Source organism: Phaenicophaeus curvirostris, chromosome 13 (assembly GCF_032191515.1).
Source record: "Phaenicophaeus curvirostris isolate KB17595 chromosome 13, BPBGC_Pcur_1.0, whole genome shotgun sequence".
Lineage (NCBI taxonomy): Eukaryota > Metazoa > Chordata > Aves > Cuculiformes > Cuculidae > Phaenicophaeus > Phaenicophaeus curvirostris.
In genome coordinates, this window is record NC_091404.1 from 7,190,441 (window position 1) to 7,209,294 (window position 18,854).

The window sequence follows — 18,854 nt, forward strand, 5'->3', positions numbered from 1 at the left end:
AATTGCCAGGACACTAAAAAGCAGCAGGATGAACTGAGCAGCTGCATTCTTTAAGGTTATTGGGGAAGAGTGGAGGCAGCACTGACTGGCAACCCTGAATTCTGCCATCTCATGTGCTCAGCCCCACTCCAGTAATATCGTGCCTTTGCAAAAAGGAGTTAAAAACCCACTTCCCGTGTCTATGTCGTTGGCTGCTGGCTCACCAGAAACACCCCTTGCGCAAGGTCATGCCGCTGCATTTAGCATTATTGACTTGCCTTCAGATTACAATCTCAATAGCATCCATCCAGTCCCACAGCCATCAGGTGAAACAATGTCCAACAGCAAGAATTTAATTAACGATTGTGGTGATTACCTGTGCATCAGGACAGAATCAAGCTTACTCAGACTTGCTGGGCTAAAGTTAAAAACAGTTAATAAACACAATGCTGGTGATATACCCCAGATGTATCACTGTCTATATCCCATGAGCAGCTCAAGTGGACAGATGATGATTTCTGATGAACAATAACCTCAAAATCTCTATACACTGTACTAACATCCTTCTCTATGGTCACAGATAAATGCTCCAAATGCCACACTCTAAAAGACGTTTTTCCAACATGACCACTTAACGCCTTTGCTAAAAACAGATGACATTTGAGTCATTGACTTTAGACATACTGCTGAGCCTGTTAAAGTTCTTGATTAAATTATTAAGTTCCCAACTGCCTCCTTGGTTTGTCATGTCCTTAATAGATGCCATTTCTTTTAAATTCACATTTAATTCTGTAGGAATTTGCATATTTCCAGCAGTCTGAAAATAAATTGCTGTTCGGGTCCTCTTGAGAACTGTATGTACACTCTGCTGGTGGAAAGCATCTGTTTTTCTACATTCACATTTGTTTTCTATGGAAATGTGCAGGCTTCCTTCAGATCATCTGGTATGCATGCTATTTGCATACTGAATTCTCTGTATGTTTTAATTTCACCTTAAAGGCAGTGATTTACTTTCAAAAGGTTAGAGACAAGGAACTTATTTAACAACAGCAATACTCTTTGTTGTTTTAACCTTAATATCAAGTAAGAAAGCCTTTACATTTCTATCCAGAAATCTGTTTATTTAAGAGAAAAATATCACAGCAGATAAGTCAGAGGCTGTAAGAAAAACATACATGGAGCTGCTACAGGCATCAGGAGCAATCCTGCAAAATGGAAATGCAGGACTCATAGCATAGATCAGACTCAACTTCCATCTCATCTGTTGTCATGTCTCCAAAATGACCCGAAATAATTCTGTTTAGTCCCTTAGAGAGGTCCCTTAGACATACAAGAGTCAAGCTTTGATTCATAAAGCATCTTTCAGAGGTGACCTGCCAGTATTTCTGCTCGCACAATCAACCATGTTTGTTCATAATTATTTAACTGGATCTTAACAATGCTTTCAAAATTTATTACATATGCTGTCCTAAATCTTAACAAACACAACTCTCCTCCCTCACTTTTCATCCTCTATGAACCATCTAGCAACCTGAATGGAGCTGCTGGATTAGCGAGCCCAGCAGAAGCAATCACAGACATGAGTGTTACTCCTAGGGGAGCAAAGGGATGGATAAAGCTTTTTTATGAAGAAGGAAAACAGGAGTATAACACATAAATCTCATCAACTGCTTATATATTGTGAAGCTTATATAGAAAGTGGGATATTGAATAGCTGTGGTGAATAGAAAGCCAGGATTACAGGACAAGGATTTCACAGAGATACATGCCTTTGCTAAGTTTCACTTCTGAGACTTAATATTGCTTTCACCTTGACTGAAAGAAAAGCTTATAAGGTTTTATACTGAACAAAGGAGGAGGGTAAAAAATGCCTGGAAACCATCATGAATAATTCAGACTTCCGATCCCTCATAATTCTTCCCTTGTAGATAAAAAGATCACAATGTGAGGTTTGATATGGAACCAAATAAAGTTTGTATTTTTAATTAACTCTTTGGATATTTCCAATTAATTAAGAGAAAATCCAGAGGGAAAATAATAAAAATGTATCTAGTTTTAAAATAAAAGCCAAATCTGCTGGCCAGCACCAGGCTTACTGGAAGTCTAGACCTCTAAGCCAGATTTGAGAAATTAAGTCAGCATTGCCAATTTTAATTTTTCATTTGCCTGGGGAAGTTATTTTTGAATGAAAGCATAAAGAGAACTTGGTTCCACTGCATCAGTCATCATGATAATTAATAGACAACTACATTTTTTGCCTTAGCTTTTAAATTTTTCTTACAGTTTTGGAAGACGGTATTATAGAGATTAACAGGATGACATTAAATTGGTATGGAGCATCGTGACATTTCTAAAGCAATAACGATGATTCTTTCATAATGTAGTTCAAAGGCTACATAACACCTAAAAGGAAGCACAGTGAAGAAGCAGCAAAATAACTTTAATTCTAACCTCACAATTACTCCATTATTTTTTGACTTATTCCCTACTCAAATTACAACCATAGATAGTTCCGGGGACAGAACACAGATCTGGGTTTTTTGGCCATGAAAATTAAAATGTTAGAGTTAAGAGCAAAGGGAACACTATGAGGAAATTTAGATGAAAGTCAAGACAGGGAAACTATTTTAAACAGTGGTGATAGAGACAGATCTGAGGGTTTTGCTGGAATATGTCTCCAAGGATGTGACAAGGAACTACAACGGTAAGAACATAGTGTGTAGGTAAACAGCAGTAACAGAGCAGAGGCAGGGAAGAAATGGGTTAACAAAAGACAAGACTGTGGGCTCAAAAGAAATCAAGCAATGGAAGAACAGTGCAAGTTTGGAAGGTGGAGCTGAGCGTCTTGTTTTTGTCTTTTAAAAATATCAATGGTTTGCCTCTGATTTATAAAAGAGAAAGAAATTTTTTCATTTATGGATGGAGAAAATCACAGAACAGGGGTAGCTGGCAGGGGCCACTAGGGGTTGTCTATTCCAGCCCCCTAACTCAATGCAAGGGCAGCTAGAGCAGGCTGCTCAGGACTGTGTCCAGTCAGATTTTGAATATCCCCAAAGACAGAGATTCCTTGAGCTCTTTGGGCAGCCTGTTTCAATGTCTGACCATACAATAAAAATGACTTTTTTTTTTTATTTTTAAACAGAATTTTCTGCATTTCATTTTGTGTCCTTGCCTCTTGTCTTGTAGCTGGGCACTGCTGAAACTCTGAAACTCAGAGAGACTCTCCAAGAAAAGTCTGGCTCCATCTTCTTCATCCCTTACCATCAGGTATTTGTAGGTATTATTAATACTCCTCCCGTGCTTTCTCCTCTCCAGGCTACACAACGCAAGTTCTTTAAGCCTTTCCTTGTATGTCAGATGCTCCAGTCCCTTAATTATCATAGGGGCCCTTCACTGGATTTGCTCCAGGATGTCCATGCCTTTCCTACCCTAATGAGCCCAGAATTGTAGATGGCACTTCAGACACAGCCTCACTAGTGCTGAGTAGAAGGGAAGGATCACCTCTACTGACCTGCTAGCCATGATAATCCTACGCAGCCCAGGATGCTGCTGGTCTTCTTTGCTGTGAAAGCGCAGTGCTGGCTTGTGCCCAGCTTCTCTGCTAGGACCCTGAGATCCTTCTCTGCAGAGCTACTTTCCAGCCAAGAAGCCTCTACCTCTGTGCTGGTGCATGGGTTTATTCCTCCCCAGGTGCAGGGCTTGGCATATCCCTTTGTTGAACTTGATGAGGTTCCCCTCTGTCCAGTTCACCAGCCTGTCACACCACTGCAGCACAACCACCTGGTGTATCAAATAGTCCTCCTAATTTAGGATCATCTGCAAACTTGCTGAGAGCGCACTCCATCCCCTAACCTTCAGATCATTAATAGAGAGGTTAAACAGTATTAGTCCCAGTGCCTGCAGGGTACTCCAAATAGTAACTAGCCTCCAGCTGGTCTTTGTGTGCTGATCACAACTCTCTAAGCCCAGCAGTTCAGTCACTTTTACATCCACCTTACTGCCTCTGTGGGCTTTGATTTTGAAGTAATTGAAAAATACAAGCTAAGAGGATATGCTTGCTCTTTTACCTAGAGAAGTAGCTATCATAATTTTGGCAGCAGTGAAAAGACAACTACCAGGTCCAATTAATACCCGTTCGGAGCTCATCTTCCCTTCATTTGAATCCATTGCCATCTGGTCAGCTTAGTTTCCTTAATCAAAGTTATTTATCATCCTTTCTTTACAAATAAAAAAAGAAAGAAAAAAATTAGATCACAAAAGTAAAGACTATGAGACTTTTATGAGTCTATTAGATCTTCCCATAACACAAAATACTAATGCTGACAGGCAGTATTACCACAAAGAAGGTCTAAAGATTTTTACTGTGCTTTTCATACCTGACAAGTGGCAGAAATATGCCACTTAAATGGAATGACAGGCAGGGATCCGACCTGCTGTAATGTGTCTTTCCATTTCACCCATTTCTGGGAACAGTGAGGCAGTTTAACTCTAGAATTCTTCTTTCCTAGGTTTTAAAAAGGCATCAAGAAAAATGAGATTTCCTATAAGCTCAGAGTAAAACAGGATTTTGTTTTCTGCGTTGACATTATTTATTCATTAATTTGGGTTCTACTTTTGCAAAAAGCCCACATTTAACTTCAAGCATTTCCACTAATTTTTAAGTACAGGTGTAGGTTTCTGAGGAAGGGAGAGCTTAACCTCCAGCTGAGCGGTTATGTGCTGTTACACCTCACTTTAGAAATGAAATTATGACACCTTTACCTTCAGAGCAGCGTGCAAATGCCAGAAGTGATGGCATGATAAAAGATGTTTTCAGCAGCAAACAAGCAAAACAGATAAATGGACTCGCATCTAAAAAAATTTCAACAGCATTGTCAAGACCAGCTCTCAGTGCTGATTGCACTTTGTGGGAGCAGCATGGGTACCAGGCACAGCAACAACTGTCTGGCAAGTCTAAATTGTTGTGGAGCACACTGTCTTATCTCCTGGGTATCAGGTCAGGTGTTTTCTAGTTTCTATGCCTATTGATAGCATTTCTATTCCACAGATGGAGTTACTTATAACTCATCCCAGATCTGAGCAGCTCCCACTTGATATTGGATTGTGAAGTTGTGCCCTGTGATGCAGCACCCTACTGGACCAGTGGCACTGGCTGATTTGGTCTTCAGGACACACTTAAGAAAGAAGACTAACAGAGTATCAGGGTGATAATTCAATACAAGCTGAAGTCACGGCCCTAAAAGTTCCTGCGAGCATGTTAGCCAGGACGTTTGGCTTATCTGGAGCGGCATCTGCAACGTACTAGATCTCAGCTCTGTTTCTCCCACACAAGAAAGGAGAAATGAAGAAGCCCTTCAGCTCTAAAAGAGTCCTCTCTCTGACCCCCCTCCTGCTCCTGTATACTCTTGCTACAGTCAGGGGAACTGCCCAGGGGCCTTGCAGCCTCTGCTTTTCAGTTCTCTGGGGTCATTGCACTCTTAACAGCAATGCAGTTACCTTCTACAGTGCTACCACAAAAGCAAAGTGCAACGGCATTTGACAGCCATACACAATGATTCCTCACTATGTTTACTTTGCACAGGTCACCCCTTGTCAGGTAAATTTTCCAGAGAGGAGTAGGATAAATTGCAGGAGAACAGAAAACAAAAGTTCTCCTGAAATGTGAACAGGATTTCTAAGCGGATGCTACAGAGAAAATAAGATCCCTTGTAACCTCAGCAGATCCACCTTACTGTAAGTCTGCAGAGCCTGCTCCCCTGTTTTCCAACTTACACACGTGCTCTTGCAGAAAGAACGAGTTCCCTTTAAGGATTATAAACACTAGACAAGCTCGCTCTTCCCTCAGTAAATTTACAAAAATTAGCTTTTTGTGGTGCCATGGTTTTCCCTCTTTCTGTCATGCCAACATCAGTTTCCAAAGGAACTGCAATCCCACAGGGGCAAAATATATGACTCAGCTACTGGTGGTCTGTCACAGCTTAACAAGTGATTCTTGTCCTCCCTTTAATTCCACGGAAATTAAACCACTTCCACGTTTGGTAGACGTGGCTTCTGTCATACATAGAGTCAAACCCTCATTATTGCAATTGTAGTGCAGACCCAGGGAAGGTGATTTATTTCTTCACTTAGTATTAACAGGATGGGAATCTGGGCACCAGGGATTGTGATGCTGTAAACTATGCGGTAAACAATGATTTCTTTTATATGAAGAATGATTACTGTATTACATTTGAATTAAATATTAAATGAAGAATGTATTAAATATTAAGATGAAGATTTCACATGCATATTATTTGTTGCAGATAAAAATAACTGCATATATAGTTGAGATTAACTTATCCACCATTTCAGAGGCTTCATGTCCTTTAGGGAATGTCACAAATCCATACACAGTCCCATTGCTGGATTTTCTATTTTTGTGCAGTGTAGGGGGACATAAGAATTTCACTTCTGTGCAATTGCCATCTTAGACATTCGTGACTACACCTCATAACCCAAATCCCACTTTCCTCTATAACACAGTATCAAGATCATTTGTTTTCGTTTATTTTTCAAACAGGTTTTGGCTTTTCCGCAATGTATCTCTCACGGGAGGTAATCTCCTAGAAAACATAATCTCCCAGAAGAAGGCAACAGAAATGCATGCAGCGAAGTAAGGATCTGAAGCATTTTACTGAAGTTTTTCTCTCTCTGTCCCCCTTTTTGTGCCCTTCTCTCCCTTGCCTCTCTCCATGATGACAGTCACATCAAGAGTGAAATTTTGCTTCTGGGCCATCTCCAGACAGATGATGGTTGTGCATGTTAGTCCTTGGAGGGTAATTAAATGCAACATCTGAAAGCAGTATTGTACTTCGCTCTCCCTCCATATGGCTAAACTTCCTTTTCCCATAACCAATCTGACATCTGAAGATTGAAGACTGTGTAGTGGAATATGCATTTCATTTGTGCATAAAAGGTTACATTAGAAATTACTTAGGAAAAAAACTACAAACTGCAAGGTAGGTTCTGAGGGCATGATACTTGCAATTTCTTTCAGCATGACAACAAAGTTTTCTGTGAACTTTCTGTGCCCTGAAAGAATTTTCCTGAATTCATTTTTCTTGGCTTGATTTAGCAATATTGTCAGATTAACTAATCTGCCGGCACAGTTATTGTTAACGGACATTCTACTGCAAAACATTAGACCCTGGAGGACACCAAGATGAAGAGTCCTACAACCCCTGGTAACTGACATTCATAATCACAATTATTTATTCTTTAAGTCAAATAAAAATCATTAAATTAACTTCTCTTTATATCAAAATCTCTTATTTGTTTAGGCAAATGAGAAGTGTGTTACATTTCTCGGGACTGCATCTCTCTTCACATTTCCTTCACATTAAAACAACCAAAACTCAAGATACCCTTCCTCACTTGAAGCTATTTTACTAAAACCAAGATCAGATATTGGGGGTTGTTACAATCATAACAATAAATCTTTGTAGCATATGAAAGGGATACTCAAAATTGCTAAGACCTTCGCTCCTTACTTTGCCTGAATATTCTCAAGAGAAGACACTTGTTCCCAGAGAGCTTCCTTGATGAGATGTGTTGTAGAAATTTTTAATTAGTGAATTCTCTAGCTTCTTGAGTGAGATTAATAAAATAAAAATAATTGTGTTTTGGAGGAATTTTTGCAATTGTGATTACGGAAAGTAAATGACTTAATTACATTAAAATGTTACTTTGCAGCAGTAATTTCCATACGTAGGTCTGAAGATTTTTGATGTACTGTTGTCATCAAAGCTGGAATAACTTTGAAGACAACTGATTTGGGAGAATGGAACTCTGCCATTTCTGTTTCTCTACATGGATCTTCCAAAGAGTTCAGGGAAACTGAAATTTGCATTAGCTGATAGAAAAGGTACACAGAGAAAGATCTTCACTATATTCTGCCTTCCTACTGTTTCTGATAAATTCTGGAATATTAATCTATCTTGCATCTCACCCCATCAAATATCACACTTGTTCAACAGCCAAGACCCTGTGGAAATACATTGTCGCTTAAGCCTGAGTTCACCACCTCTGAGAAGAGACATGAGGTTCTGCTAACTTGAGGATGAAAAGGTACCACTGCTATCTCTGCTCTGATACTCTAGAAAGCCCCAAAGAACAGGAATTTACCTTCACTGCTCAAATGCGTAAGACTTTCACTAACCATCACATGCTTTCCAGTGACACACAACCACCTTTTCAAAACACACCAGTATTTCTTAGTTGATTCCTCTTAGCTCAGAAAAGTTAAGCAAATACATGCACCTGGTTGTACTACTAGAGTTGACTGCCTTTCCCTAGCAACATTCATGGTTAAATTTCCTTTAATCTACAACACAACCAGCTCCCATTTCATGTAACATGGTCCCATCAAAATAACATCCCTGTTTCCGAATTCATATATACTCTCTTTACTTACGCCACCTCCTTGCTTCTCAGCAGTCGTGGGTGCTCTCGTTGCAGACCTACCAGTCTACATCAGGTATATCAAAACTGACTTCCAGACTAGAATCCATCACTTTAGTTTTACAAATTTTGAAGTCACTTTCAAACTATTAATAATAGTAATCTTACATTTATTCTTACTTTCCCAAACGTGCAGGAATCACAAATGCTTCAGCACTGTCATGCAGCTTGAAGGCATATGCACATAATTAAAAAGCCGTTCCTCAGTGACCTCTGCGACCCATGCCTAACTCCTGTGACACAGGCGATGGCATCTAACTGTCCCTTTCAGCTTTCAATGCTATGAAACTGTATGTTGACTGTTAAGAGTACACTCTTGCAATCACAGACAAATATAAACAATGCTCATTTCTTGTTCTCATGTCCAAGAGGGAAAATAAAACTCCTTCAAAGTTAGCTGCTCACAACATAAAAGGGTGTGTATCTGCTGGGGGAAGAGAGGAAGAAATTGGGTAAACTGAGGCATACAGTTTTCATTTTAAAAATATATAAATTTTCCATTTTCTCCATACCTCCCAACAACACATCAGAGTAAAATCCTAGTACTACTCCACGGAATTGAACAAGAGTCCTTGGAAACAGAATTCTGCTTATGTAAACCATTACTGCATGTCAGGATCACTTCAAACTATTATTTGGATATAACCCAGAAGTGTCGCAGTAATTCAGTCCCAGTGCTCACACAAGAACCTTTGGGAAGGGGTTTTGTACTGCAGAGCACTGCCTTCAAGCATACTGAAACTGAACAGTACTACTGAATAGTAGCCATTCTTTTTTTTTTTCTTTATTCCTTTTTAGCATTACCTTTCCTTTTAAAATGCCCTAAGAAATGATAACAAATCGGTGTAACTTCCTCTAGGAAAAAAAGGCTACTTTTTTTAATACTTTTATTATAAATGGAATTTTAGTTTGGCTAGAATTGCATTCGGTTTGCTCTTTTCAACACTTCGAATGAGTTTGAAAAGTTTGTTCTGCTTCCCTATAAAGAGTGCTCTGCAATATTCCTCATATAACTTCATGCACAAACCATGAACCAAAGAGATTATGAAGAATTAATTTATTTTTACTAGACTATGCAGCAGAAAAGGCCATTTTACTCCTATGAGGTAATAAAGTTACAGCAATATTTCTCCTTTCTGATTGCTTACGTACATTCTCCTAGGGCAGAAGATACTCAGGGTATTTTGAAGGGTCTATTTATATTTTATTCATTACACATCTTGGAATAATGAGCTTCCAGTAGTACATATGCCATTACACCTATACATACACACCCACCGTGTGACACAAATAAATTTTATTTAGTAACATGGACTTTTCTTAAGCCTGGGAACATTAACTTCCTCTAAAATTGTTATGCTGTTTTCCATCTTACTGGCTGAATTGTGTGGGATGAGTTTGTGACTGAGGTGTAGTTAATGACTTCTAGAACCTCGTTCCTCATAAATTTAGCCTACTCTATCCCTGTGTTGTGGTTTGAGCTAAATTAGGGTCAGTTTTGTGACTAACTCAGCTGCTCTAAGTATCTTGATTCTCTGAAAACTAACTGCAGGTTTTTGAGAGAGTGTTCTTCTCTAGAAGTGATATCACAGGGCACTGGTATGCAAAAAGGCCAAAGCTTATACTTAACCAAGGCCACCCACAAGCTGGTGGAAGGGGGACACACCTGCAAGGAGGGGTGAACGGGGCAGCGACCCTAAACTGACCAGCAGAGTATTCCATCCCATACACATTATACTCACTATAAAATTCAGAGATCATGAGGGTCTTGCTCTCTTCTGCCATGGCTGATGTCCACTGAGGACCGTGTCCATCTGGCCGCTCCTGATCCCAGATCTGTGTGATCCTGAAACCAGTTCCTGAGTCCAGCTCCCTCCCAGCTGTGGATCCATTCCCTTGTGTCTGCTCTGCACATAGTTATTGAGGGGTGAGGGCACGATCTCATATATTTGTGTATATAATAATAGTAATAATAGTAGTAGTAGTAATATTATTATTATTATTTTATTAAAGCTGTAGTTTTAGTTTCCAACATGCAAGTCTTTTTCCTCTCATTTCCTTGTCCCCTTTGCCTGTGGGGAGGGGGAAAAGGATTTGGGAGCTCGACTGTATGGTTTTAGCTGCCAAAGTTTAGCTGTGTGGGTCTAAACCGTGACACCCTTGTAGCTTTAATCTGCTCCACAGTGGCCAGTGGAATTGCAGTGGTATGAGAGACAGGAATCACGTGTGAACGTGTAATTACAAGCAGTGAGTGATTTGCGCCGGGACAGAGCTTTGCCATGTTATGGCCTGATCCAAACTCACCTGTGGCCCAAAGCAAATGCACCATAGCTCTGGGCCACACTCAGGGACCTCATATTTAGGGGCTACCCCCTGCAAGGCCATAGCTGCCAGTTGCCAGTGTCTTATACACTGCACCACTACCATCTAGGCTAAAAAACCCCAGGGCGGCGGTCCCCACTCCAAACATCTTGCTATTTGCACTGTGGTCTAACAGTGCTCTAGAAAATGCACTTGGGAACATCCTGATGCACGAGGGGCCCTGAAAAGCACCAGAGGGTCTCTTCTTCCCCTAGATGCATGATTCAGATTGCACCGAAGCCATTAATCCTGGCTTAGTCAGCTCTAAATAATAATAAAAAAAAGACATATGCTCTTGTGTGGCTTTTCTTTTACTGAGTTAGGACTTCTTCCCTTGTAAATGAACTTGGGAGACAGCAGAACTATCGCGCTGTCACTGGTGATGTACAACGCCTGTTGCACTGTGGTATTGTGCTATTACTATTCATTTTGATAGCATGTTTCCTTCCTCTCCCTGCAGTTGGCTCCTCTGAATTGTTGCCAAGATGGTTGCCTTGGAAACTAATTAAGGGAAGCCTTTGGTTAGAAGCAGAGTTTCAAGCATTAAACTATTTGAGAGACAGATGCAGAAATTAAGGTAATGTCTGCAAAGATGAAAGGGCTTATCCTTTATTATGGAGAAGAAAGAACCACATTAAACGCTAGGACTGCAACAAAGAAACTTCTATACAACACTAATTTTTTAAAACCTGGAAGAGATGTGTGAATAAGGGATTTTAAAAACAACCAGGGGCTTAGAAGAGGTGATAAAGACTCCCAGAGCAATTAGGGATGGGGAGATGGACAAACAGAGTGGGACAAAAAACTCAGGTCACACACTGAACAAATTCTAGCTGGTTTTCCCTTTCCGTCCAATTCCCTGTATCTGTGACTTCTTGTAAACGTTGTTTTTGAACAATGTCAGTACAGCTAACAGAAGACCAAATCCTCTCCACAGAGTCCAGGTAGGGCACGAGAAGCATCAGCACATACCTTTGCCTCCAAAGTATGTCAAATGCAGGAGTGAGAGGTCACCTCAAACGGCTCTCAGGCTCAGCTTTTCTACTGAGGCCGTCAACAAGGGCAACAATTAGTGCCAGCTGCACAAGCAGCTCAGACAGTGTGGACACAGGCTAAATAATGAGTGGGACCCCCAGAGGACTTTCTGAGAGCAAACACACACACGCACACATTCTGCGCACTGAAAAGCTGCAGAGAAAGGCGAGCTATGTGGCAAATTGTGCTTTTACAGCTACCTATTCACTGAAGTTCAAAGCAAATACAATCTCTCCATGAGCACATTGTATCAATTTAAATATTGTCTCCAGGATAACTCGGAATAATGGTTGATTCTGTGCTTGCAGCAGTGTAACTGAGAAAAGGTTTTGGTTCTCTCTACACTTAATGGCAATGCAGAGGTTGCCACATAAATACATCTGTAACTGCATAAAAGCCTGCCGCAAATGCTGTGGTAAAGACACGCAAAATAGCAAAAGCAGAGATGCACGCGTGTGCATTTATATCCCATGAATTATCATAAAATATAAAATGAGTAATTGCTGCTATCACAGAAAAATAAAGACTCTAATGGTGACTTCAGGTTCATTTGCCCCTGGCATAAGAAACCAGAGCTGCTTGGCACTGGTCTTCCACATCCTGCAGCTTGTACATTTACGGTGAGACATTTTGTATTAATTATTATTATTACCAATCAGATACATTTCAAACTGTGCTTTAATGCCTTTTGAACACTTCTAAGCTTTGTGTGCCATTACCTCAGCCATTCTACAAGATGACTAATACTCTGTTAAATTCCTGTCATTTGGAATCCGCCTTACTTTATGAAGCCTGGGTGATGGCTTTGGAAAGACATTACTATGTAGAAGCTAGAAATTCTCTCCTCAGATATGTGTGAAATGTACTATACATGGGGCAGATTAACCCAAAATGTTACTTCTCTCTGCTTTAGCAACCCATCTCCAGCCTTTTATTAGTTTTACTGCTGACAGGAGCAGGCCCTTTAAGGTAGATATCACTGTTGCTTTTGACACATGCCTAGTTTTAACTTACCTTCTGCTAGTTACGGTCTTTAGGATGATGGACCCAAGTAATTCCCCTTTCCTCCCCATGGGCCCATATGGACCTGTGAGCTGCTGAAACTCTAGATGTGAAAGGAAAGTTGTGACCCTTCATTCTGCTTTAGATCCTGGTTTCAACAATACTCACGGGCACTAAATGAAGAAATGTTCTAAATTTTAAGTTTCTAGTTCACTGGAAATGTAAAAAATGCACTGTACCAGTTTCTGAGTGATGTTACACAACACTGTACACACCCAATACTCTTTCAGAGCTTCAGCTTGCAGCCCCTCCTCTGCTCTGCACGGCTCCACACAGAGGACAGGATCGGGCTGTGTCACAGCTGTGGCACCGAGCCCTGAAGAACACGGCAGGGACATGGTCAGTGGTGGAGGCTCTACCTTCAGAGGACACAGCACCACTGGGGTACATAAGCAAAGTAGAAGCTGAAGCTACTCATAGCTCGGCTCCTCCTTCAAGCATCCCACTGTGTTTATAGGCAGTTATACTGTTAATTGCTGCAGAGAACACAAGCAAGCCCACCCCATAATATCCATTTATGTAACACATAAACCACGAAGCTTAAATGAAAGTGGTGTTGATTTTCTCCACTTACATTTTTCATTTTTGTTGGTTTTGGTGACTACTGGTCAATCAAATACTGCAGTTTTGTGTTTACTCTTATGACACCCCAAATGTGGAAGCTGTTGTGCGGTGAACACACTCCTCACATCTTTGCAGAGCGATGCAGCTGTATTGAAAACCTGCCAACCATATTCCTAATTTCAAACTCAAAGGCCAAGCCATATTCAGTGCTTGCACTTGACAAAGTTCAGTCAATCAGATCACTCTTTTTAGTCCTGCAGACGCTTTACGCCGAGTTTGACTGTCATTGTGAAATTTGGGGGACTGCATTCTCTACTGTAATATTGCTTCTGCTTTGTGAGATGCCTCCACTCAACAGAGACGTTGCTTTGCAGCCTAACCTCTATGACTATGTTTTGAGATAGCATCCTTTTGATAAAAGCACAGAGTCTCTGGAATAAACAGGTCTTTTGTAAAGTTTTACCATTTTTGATCCTGAATGGAGTTTCTTCCTCCTTATTTTCCCTCAGGAGATTTTCTTCTAAATGGACATAAAGCCACTCTAGTCTGAAATACAGCTTGTTATCTTGGGAATAAGAAAAACCTATTTCTTAACTCAAAAACATGTCTCTAAATACACGGTTGAACAGGCTAAAGCTTACTGTTAGTTCTCAGAAGAAAACATTCTGTTCATGAGAAAAAAAAATTCTATCTATTTGTGAAGGAATACTGGAATACTTTAGCATCAAGGGACAAGACATGTGGGAAGTGCATGAATACTGCATGACATAAATGTTGCTATCTGTATGCTATAGAGGCCACTAGATGATTAAATTGAGTATAGTTTTGTTGTGCAAGGATCCACATGCTCAGTGGTTACAGAACTATAGGGCAAGTGAACAAACAGATGGTAACTTACAGGATGACTATTAATCTCTCTGCTTCCCTTTACCCTGCAGCTGAAGAGACAGGGCCAGAGGTGAGCTGGGCAGCGCATCCACCTCTAGGATACAATATGGGGCCCCATCACAAGATTCTCTGGAAAAGGAACAAAACCAGACACGCTGCAGAGTGAAACGTGGCAAAAAAAAGGTTACTCAAGCAGAGCAGGAGCTGAGGCGTCCTCCTTCCCCTACCTTACATTTACACACCAGTGTGAGACAGCTGGGAGAGATCCTTTCCTGGGTACCAGCCAGCTCTGAGAGGAGAACTACTTCACATGACAGGTTTCAGATCCTGGAAACATAGGTGCATACAGATACGCCGGATGCTAAAGGCATATGGAATACTCAAGGTCACTGACTCCACATGTCTGTATATTGCTGGAGGAAGCTACAGAATATTCCAACAGGACTTGAAGTCTATGAAGAAAAACCTTAGATGTGTAATTGCCTTCAGATAAGCCTACACTTCTGGAAGAGAGGTATACCCTGTTTTGCACTGGCTGAAAAAAGCATCAAAGCAAGAGAACGGCACATGCCGACCAGCCTGACACAGGAGAAGTCATTCTTATTTAATCCAAGTGCTAACACAAAGCCATGATATGCGGTTTCTGGAGCAGAGAATTGACAAGCTTGCCGAATGGCCTGGCCAAGAGCCCAAAAGTCTGATAGAAAACTCCGCACGTGCGTAGACTGTTTAGTGGTTTACAGACTGTTTATTTCTGATATGACTTTTGTTCTTGAATAAGTCTTACTTAAGCTTCTGAAATCCAAGGCTCACTGGCAAATGCTCCTGTTGTCCCTGAGAAAATGAAATGGCAGGTGCCACACATCCCCACAGCGACCACGCCGAATTCCCTCTCTGGATGGAGGCTTCACTCCCACAAGGTGATGGGAGGTTTGACCTTTGAAGGCTCCTAAGGAGGCCAACTAAAGGGAAAGGAATGGGAAGGCAGCTGGGCTAAGGCAGCCTCTGCCAGCACTCTGTGGGACAGAGTTTGTCCATCAGTACTCTGCCATAAAAGGTTGAGAGTCTTGGCTTCCCTTTGCTCTCACTGGGAAAAAGCTTTTCAAAGCCACCTACAGTTGTGCAGGCAGAAGCTGAGCAGACTCCACAAAAAGCACCAATTTGACTTTCTAAACTGCAATAAAATGCTAGATTTGAAAAATGCAAATCCAGCGTTATCTTTCCCCTCGATGCTATACTATCAGTAGAAACAGTTGGCTAAAAAGACAACTCACCACTCCCTTGAGCAAACTGGCTAGGTGGATTTAAGAACCATACATATATGTGAGATTTTTAACTACTTAAGAAGATAACAAGGTAAGCAGAAGAGATGGAAGGGAAAGCCTAAACCAAATAATTTCTCAGCCATCAGCCTGGGGTCTAACATCACTAACTTTTCCTGCAGAAACTTAAGTCATTGCTTTTCAGTATCAGATCAAAAAAATCAAACCTCTGGAAATTGTTGCCAAAAGATATTTTTAGTGTCAGAGGCACAAGCCTGGCATCTGCTTGGGCAATTCCTTGTAAAGTGACTGGTCCTAGTAAAATAAGTGGGTTTATACTCATTAAAAAGCGCTGCCTACCCAGGCCCCTCCTGCTAGACTGCTAAAAGACATTGTTAATACTAGAGTATTTATCTCAGAAGGTATGTTTAGTTTGCTTGGTTTCCTAAACAAAACGTTCTAAATCCACTTTTGGTACTGTAAATTCAAACAAATTTGCTCATTAGTAACTTCTATGAAATTATACAGAAACAGTCTTATTACATCAACAGGATGACATAGAACACACTGACTTTGTGAAAACATCTGCAGGATTGGGTTGCAAAACAAAGCACTGATAGCGTTCAACTGATTGGCTAAAATCCAACTGCAAGAAAATTTTAAGGTCTTTTAGAAATATTTGAGATTGTTTAGGATAATAATTTAGCGGAAATGTCATAATTTTGTGTAAATAAATTTCAAAAGATGGACAGCTGGCATAATAAAGAGTCACCTAACAGTACAGTGATGGGCGGTATGTAATACAATAATGACAACAGAAAGGCTCTAATTATGCAAAAGCATGAGTACTGTACAGTGTACTGTAGAGTTTGGGGAAACCTGGAGGCCCCAATAGCAAATCTTTAGTTACACAGATGGATAGAAAGCTGAATCAAACATTTAATAAAATTACAAGTTCCCTAGGTTTGAATTTAGAATGCCTGCAGAAGAACTCCCCAGATTTTTGCTATGTGGTTTACTTGGTATATAGCTTTCATTTTAGGGGCTAGAGTGGTTTGATTATTTTCTTCTCTTACTTGCACAATGTAAGAAAAAGAGACAACCAAATGTAAATGGAGTTAGGGAGATCAAACAAAAGGCCTGTCCCCCAGCTGAGAGTGGTCCCAAAGAGGTACTTTAGCTTGGCTCAGGAGTGCTCTCATGCATTATTTTCAGGAGATGGCTGTGGGTATGGTGTTCTTTATCTTTAGCAACAACATGAGCAAATGGAAGAAAAAAAAGAAGTTTCTCACACTTTGCTGTATGAATTTCTCCAAAGAGCATTTACCACACTGACTAAAAATACAATGTAAAATGCAATGATATGCATTAGCACCACAACCACACTAGCTGTGAGAGCTGTGGATCATCATCGGCTTCTGCTATGTTCTCTGAGCATCTTTCCTTCCTGCTACCCTCTCTAACCAGCAGCTACAGGACCTGGCCCTGACTATAGCAATTCAGTCCTGGCAGACTGATGCTCAGCGATATGCCTTGATTCTTGACAGGACCTGAATGTTTTGAGAAAGAACTCAGTGAATGTAGCTTTTGAATCTCCCAGGATTTATGGCAGTAAGGTCAGTTTGCTACTAGATTACAATGCAACATTTCTAAGAGACATGCTGACACTTCCTGAAATGTCAATGTTCCTTCTGACCTATAAACACAGAGTTAAGTTTATGAAGTTGCAATTATCAGCAGGTTTTTCTGTCTTAATGTAAGTGAATTCCCACATGCCTATGAATAAACAATCAGCACGGATTTATTTACACACCAACATTAGCTTTGCCCAGGTAAGAGGGACCTATCCTGCTTCTACTCCCTGTGATGTGTATCTGTTACTAAACCTCTCAAAGACACTGCACAGCACATCTGGTGGTGCAGGCATTCTGAGGAGCCCCCTGGGATGGCCAGGGATTATGGCCATTCCTCTGGGGCAAAGCAAACATTGTGAAGTCCAGGTAATAACAGAACAGTCACCCAAAAGTGCATCTTCCCCAGTGAAGACGTTTAGGCTTTACCGCCCACAATTTAAGCCTGTCAACAGCACCAGCTGTACAGAGGGATGGGATGTACAAATCAAAAAGTGCTAGTGAGCTGCTTGGTCTACCAGCTGAAATTCTCATTAGCAATACTTCCATTTAAGACTTCTCTAAGATGATTCAAAACTACTTCACTGGCTTTTTATTTCTTGTTTCATGTTCCACTTAACAAATTGCACCCGTCTAGCAATCCCTCCAAGTAGCCCTGATGCCAGTAATGTTACACTGGCAGCTGAACTTTTAGGTTCTTAACCTACTTAAAAATAATTCATTATTAACATTTGGGAAAAAATATCACAGAGACATTTCCTGTAGGTTATTTGCAAGTACTGCCACCAAATATGAGCATCACTGAGACATTTTAATTTTACTAGGTAATCGGCCAGTTGTTGGGACTCACATCTCAATGGATATTTAATTAATTTCTAGAAACAGACATTAATGTTAATGATGCCTCTCACAGAGAGATCACAATTTCTGTAAAGCATATTACCTGTTCCAAAATGGTGTTGATTCTGTCTACTTCACAGTCAATTAAATATCTTTTTTCTTGCCGCCTGTCCATCTCCTCTATGATTCTTCTGAACTCTTGAACATCCTTTATGCTTCCTACAGATCTGGCTGTCACTTGCCAGTTGTTCTGTACTGCTGCTTCCATAATTGCCTGAAGAATAGAGAATCCTGTAGGGGGAAGAGACAATGCAAACATTTAAAAATGAAACAAAAACAAAAACTATTTTGGACATTCGACAAACGGTGCACAGAAACTTGTGTCATCTAAAAGGACACAGACTAGCCAACAGCCTGTAAGTGCTTCGTTACTTGAGAAAGCAACAGTGAAAGGACCAGTTTCTTCTTTCAGCTACGCCACTGCCAAAGTCACTGACTTCAGCAGAATTGCTTGGCACTATATTACTGTGAGACGTATCAGAATCTGTCCAATATATCATATTATGATCCTCTTAGGGATGTTTATGGTCGTGCTGGGGTCTGTGCCAGCTGAGAATAGGAGCCTGCAGCCATTACTTGGGCAAAAGTCCATCAGCTTGGAGAGCCGGACAGAAGGGGTAATTTGCCGGTGCAGACTGCTGCAATGGGTCATTAAGTGGCAAAGATCCAGGCA

At 40.7% G+C, this 18,854-nt stretch overlaps 1 protein-coding gene across 7 annotated transcripts in view; it reads right to left on the bottom strand.

The window, feature by feature from the left end:
• Window positions 1-18,854, bottom strand: part of GRIA3 (glutamate ionotropic receptor AMPA type subunit 3) — a 146,900-nt gene that overhangs the window by 62,287 nt on the left and 65,759 nt on the right. For all 7 annotated transcript variants that reach the window (XR_011338334.1, XM_069867314.1, XM_069867312.1 and 4 more), the window contains exon 4: window positions 18,225-18,412. Coding sequence is in view for 6 of the 7 variants with exons in the window: in XM_069867314.1 (XP_069723415.1) it covers window positions 18,225-18,412 (188 nt within the window). In the remaining variant the exon portion in view is untranslated. The remainder of the gene's footprint in view (window positions 1-18,224; window positions 18,413-18,854) is intronic.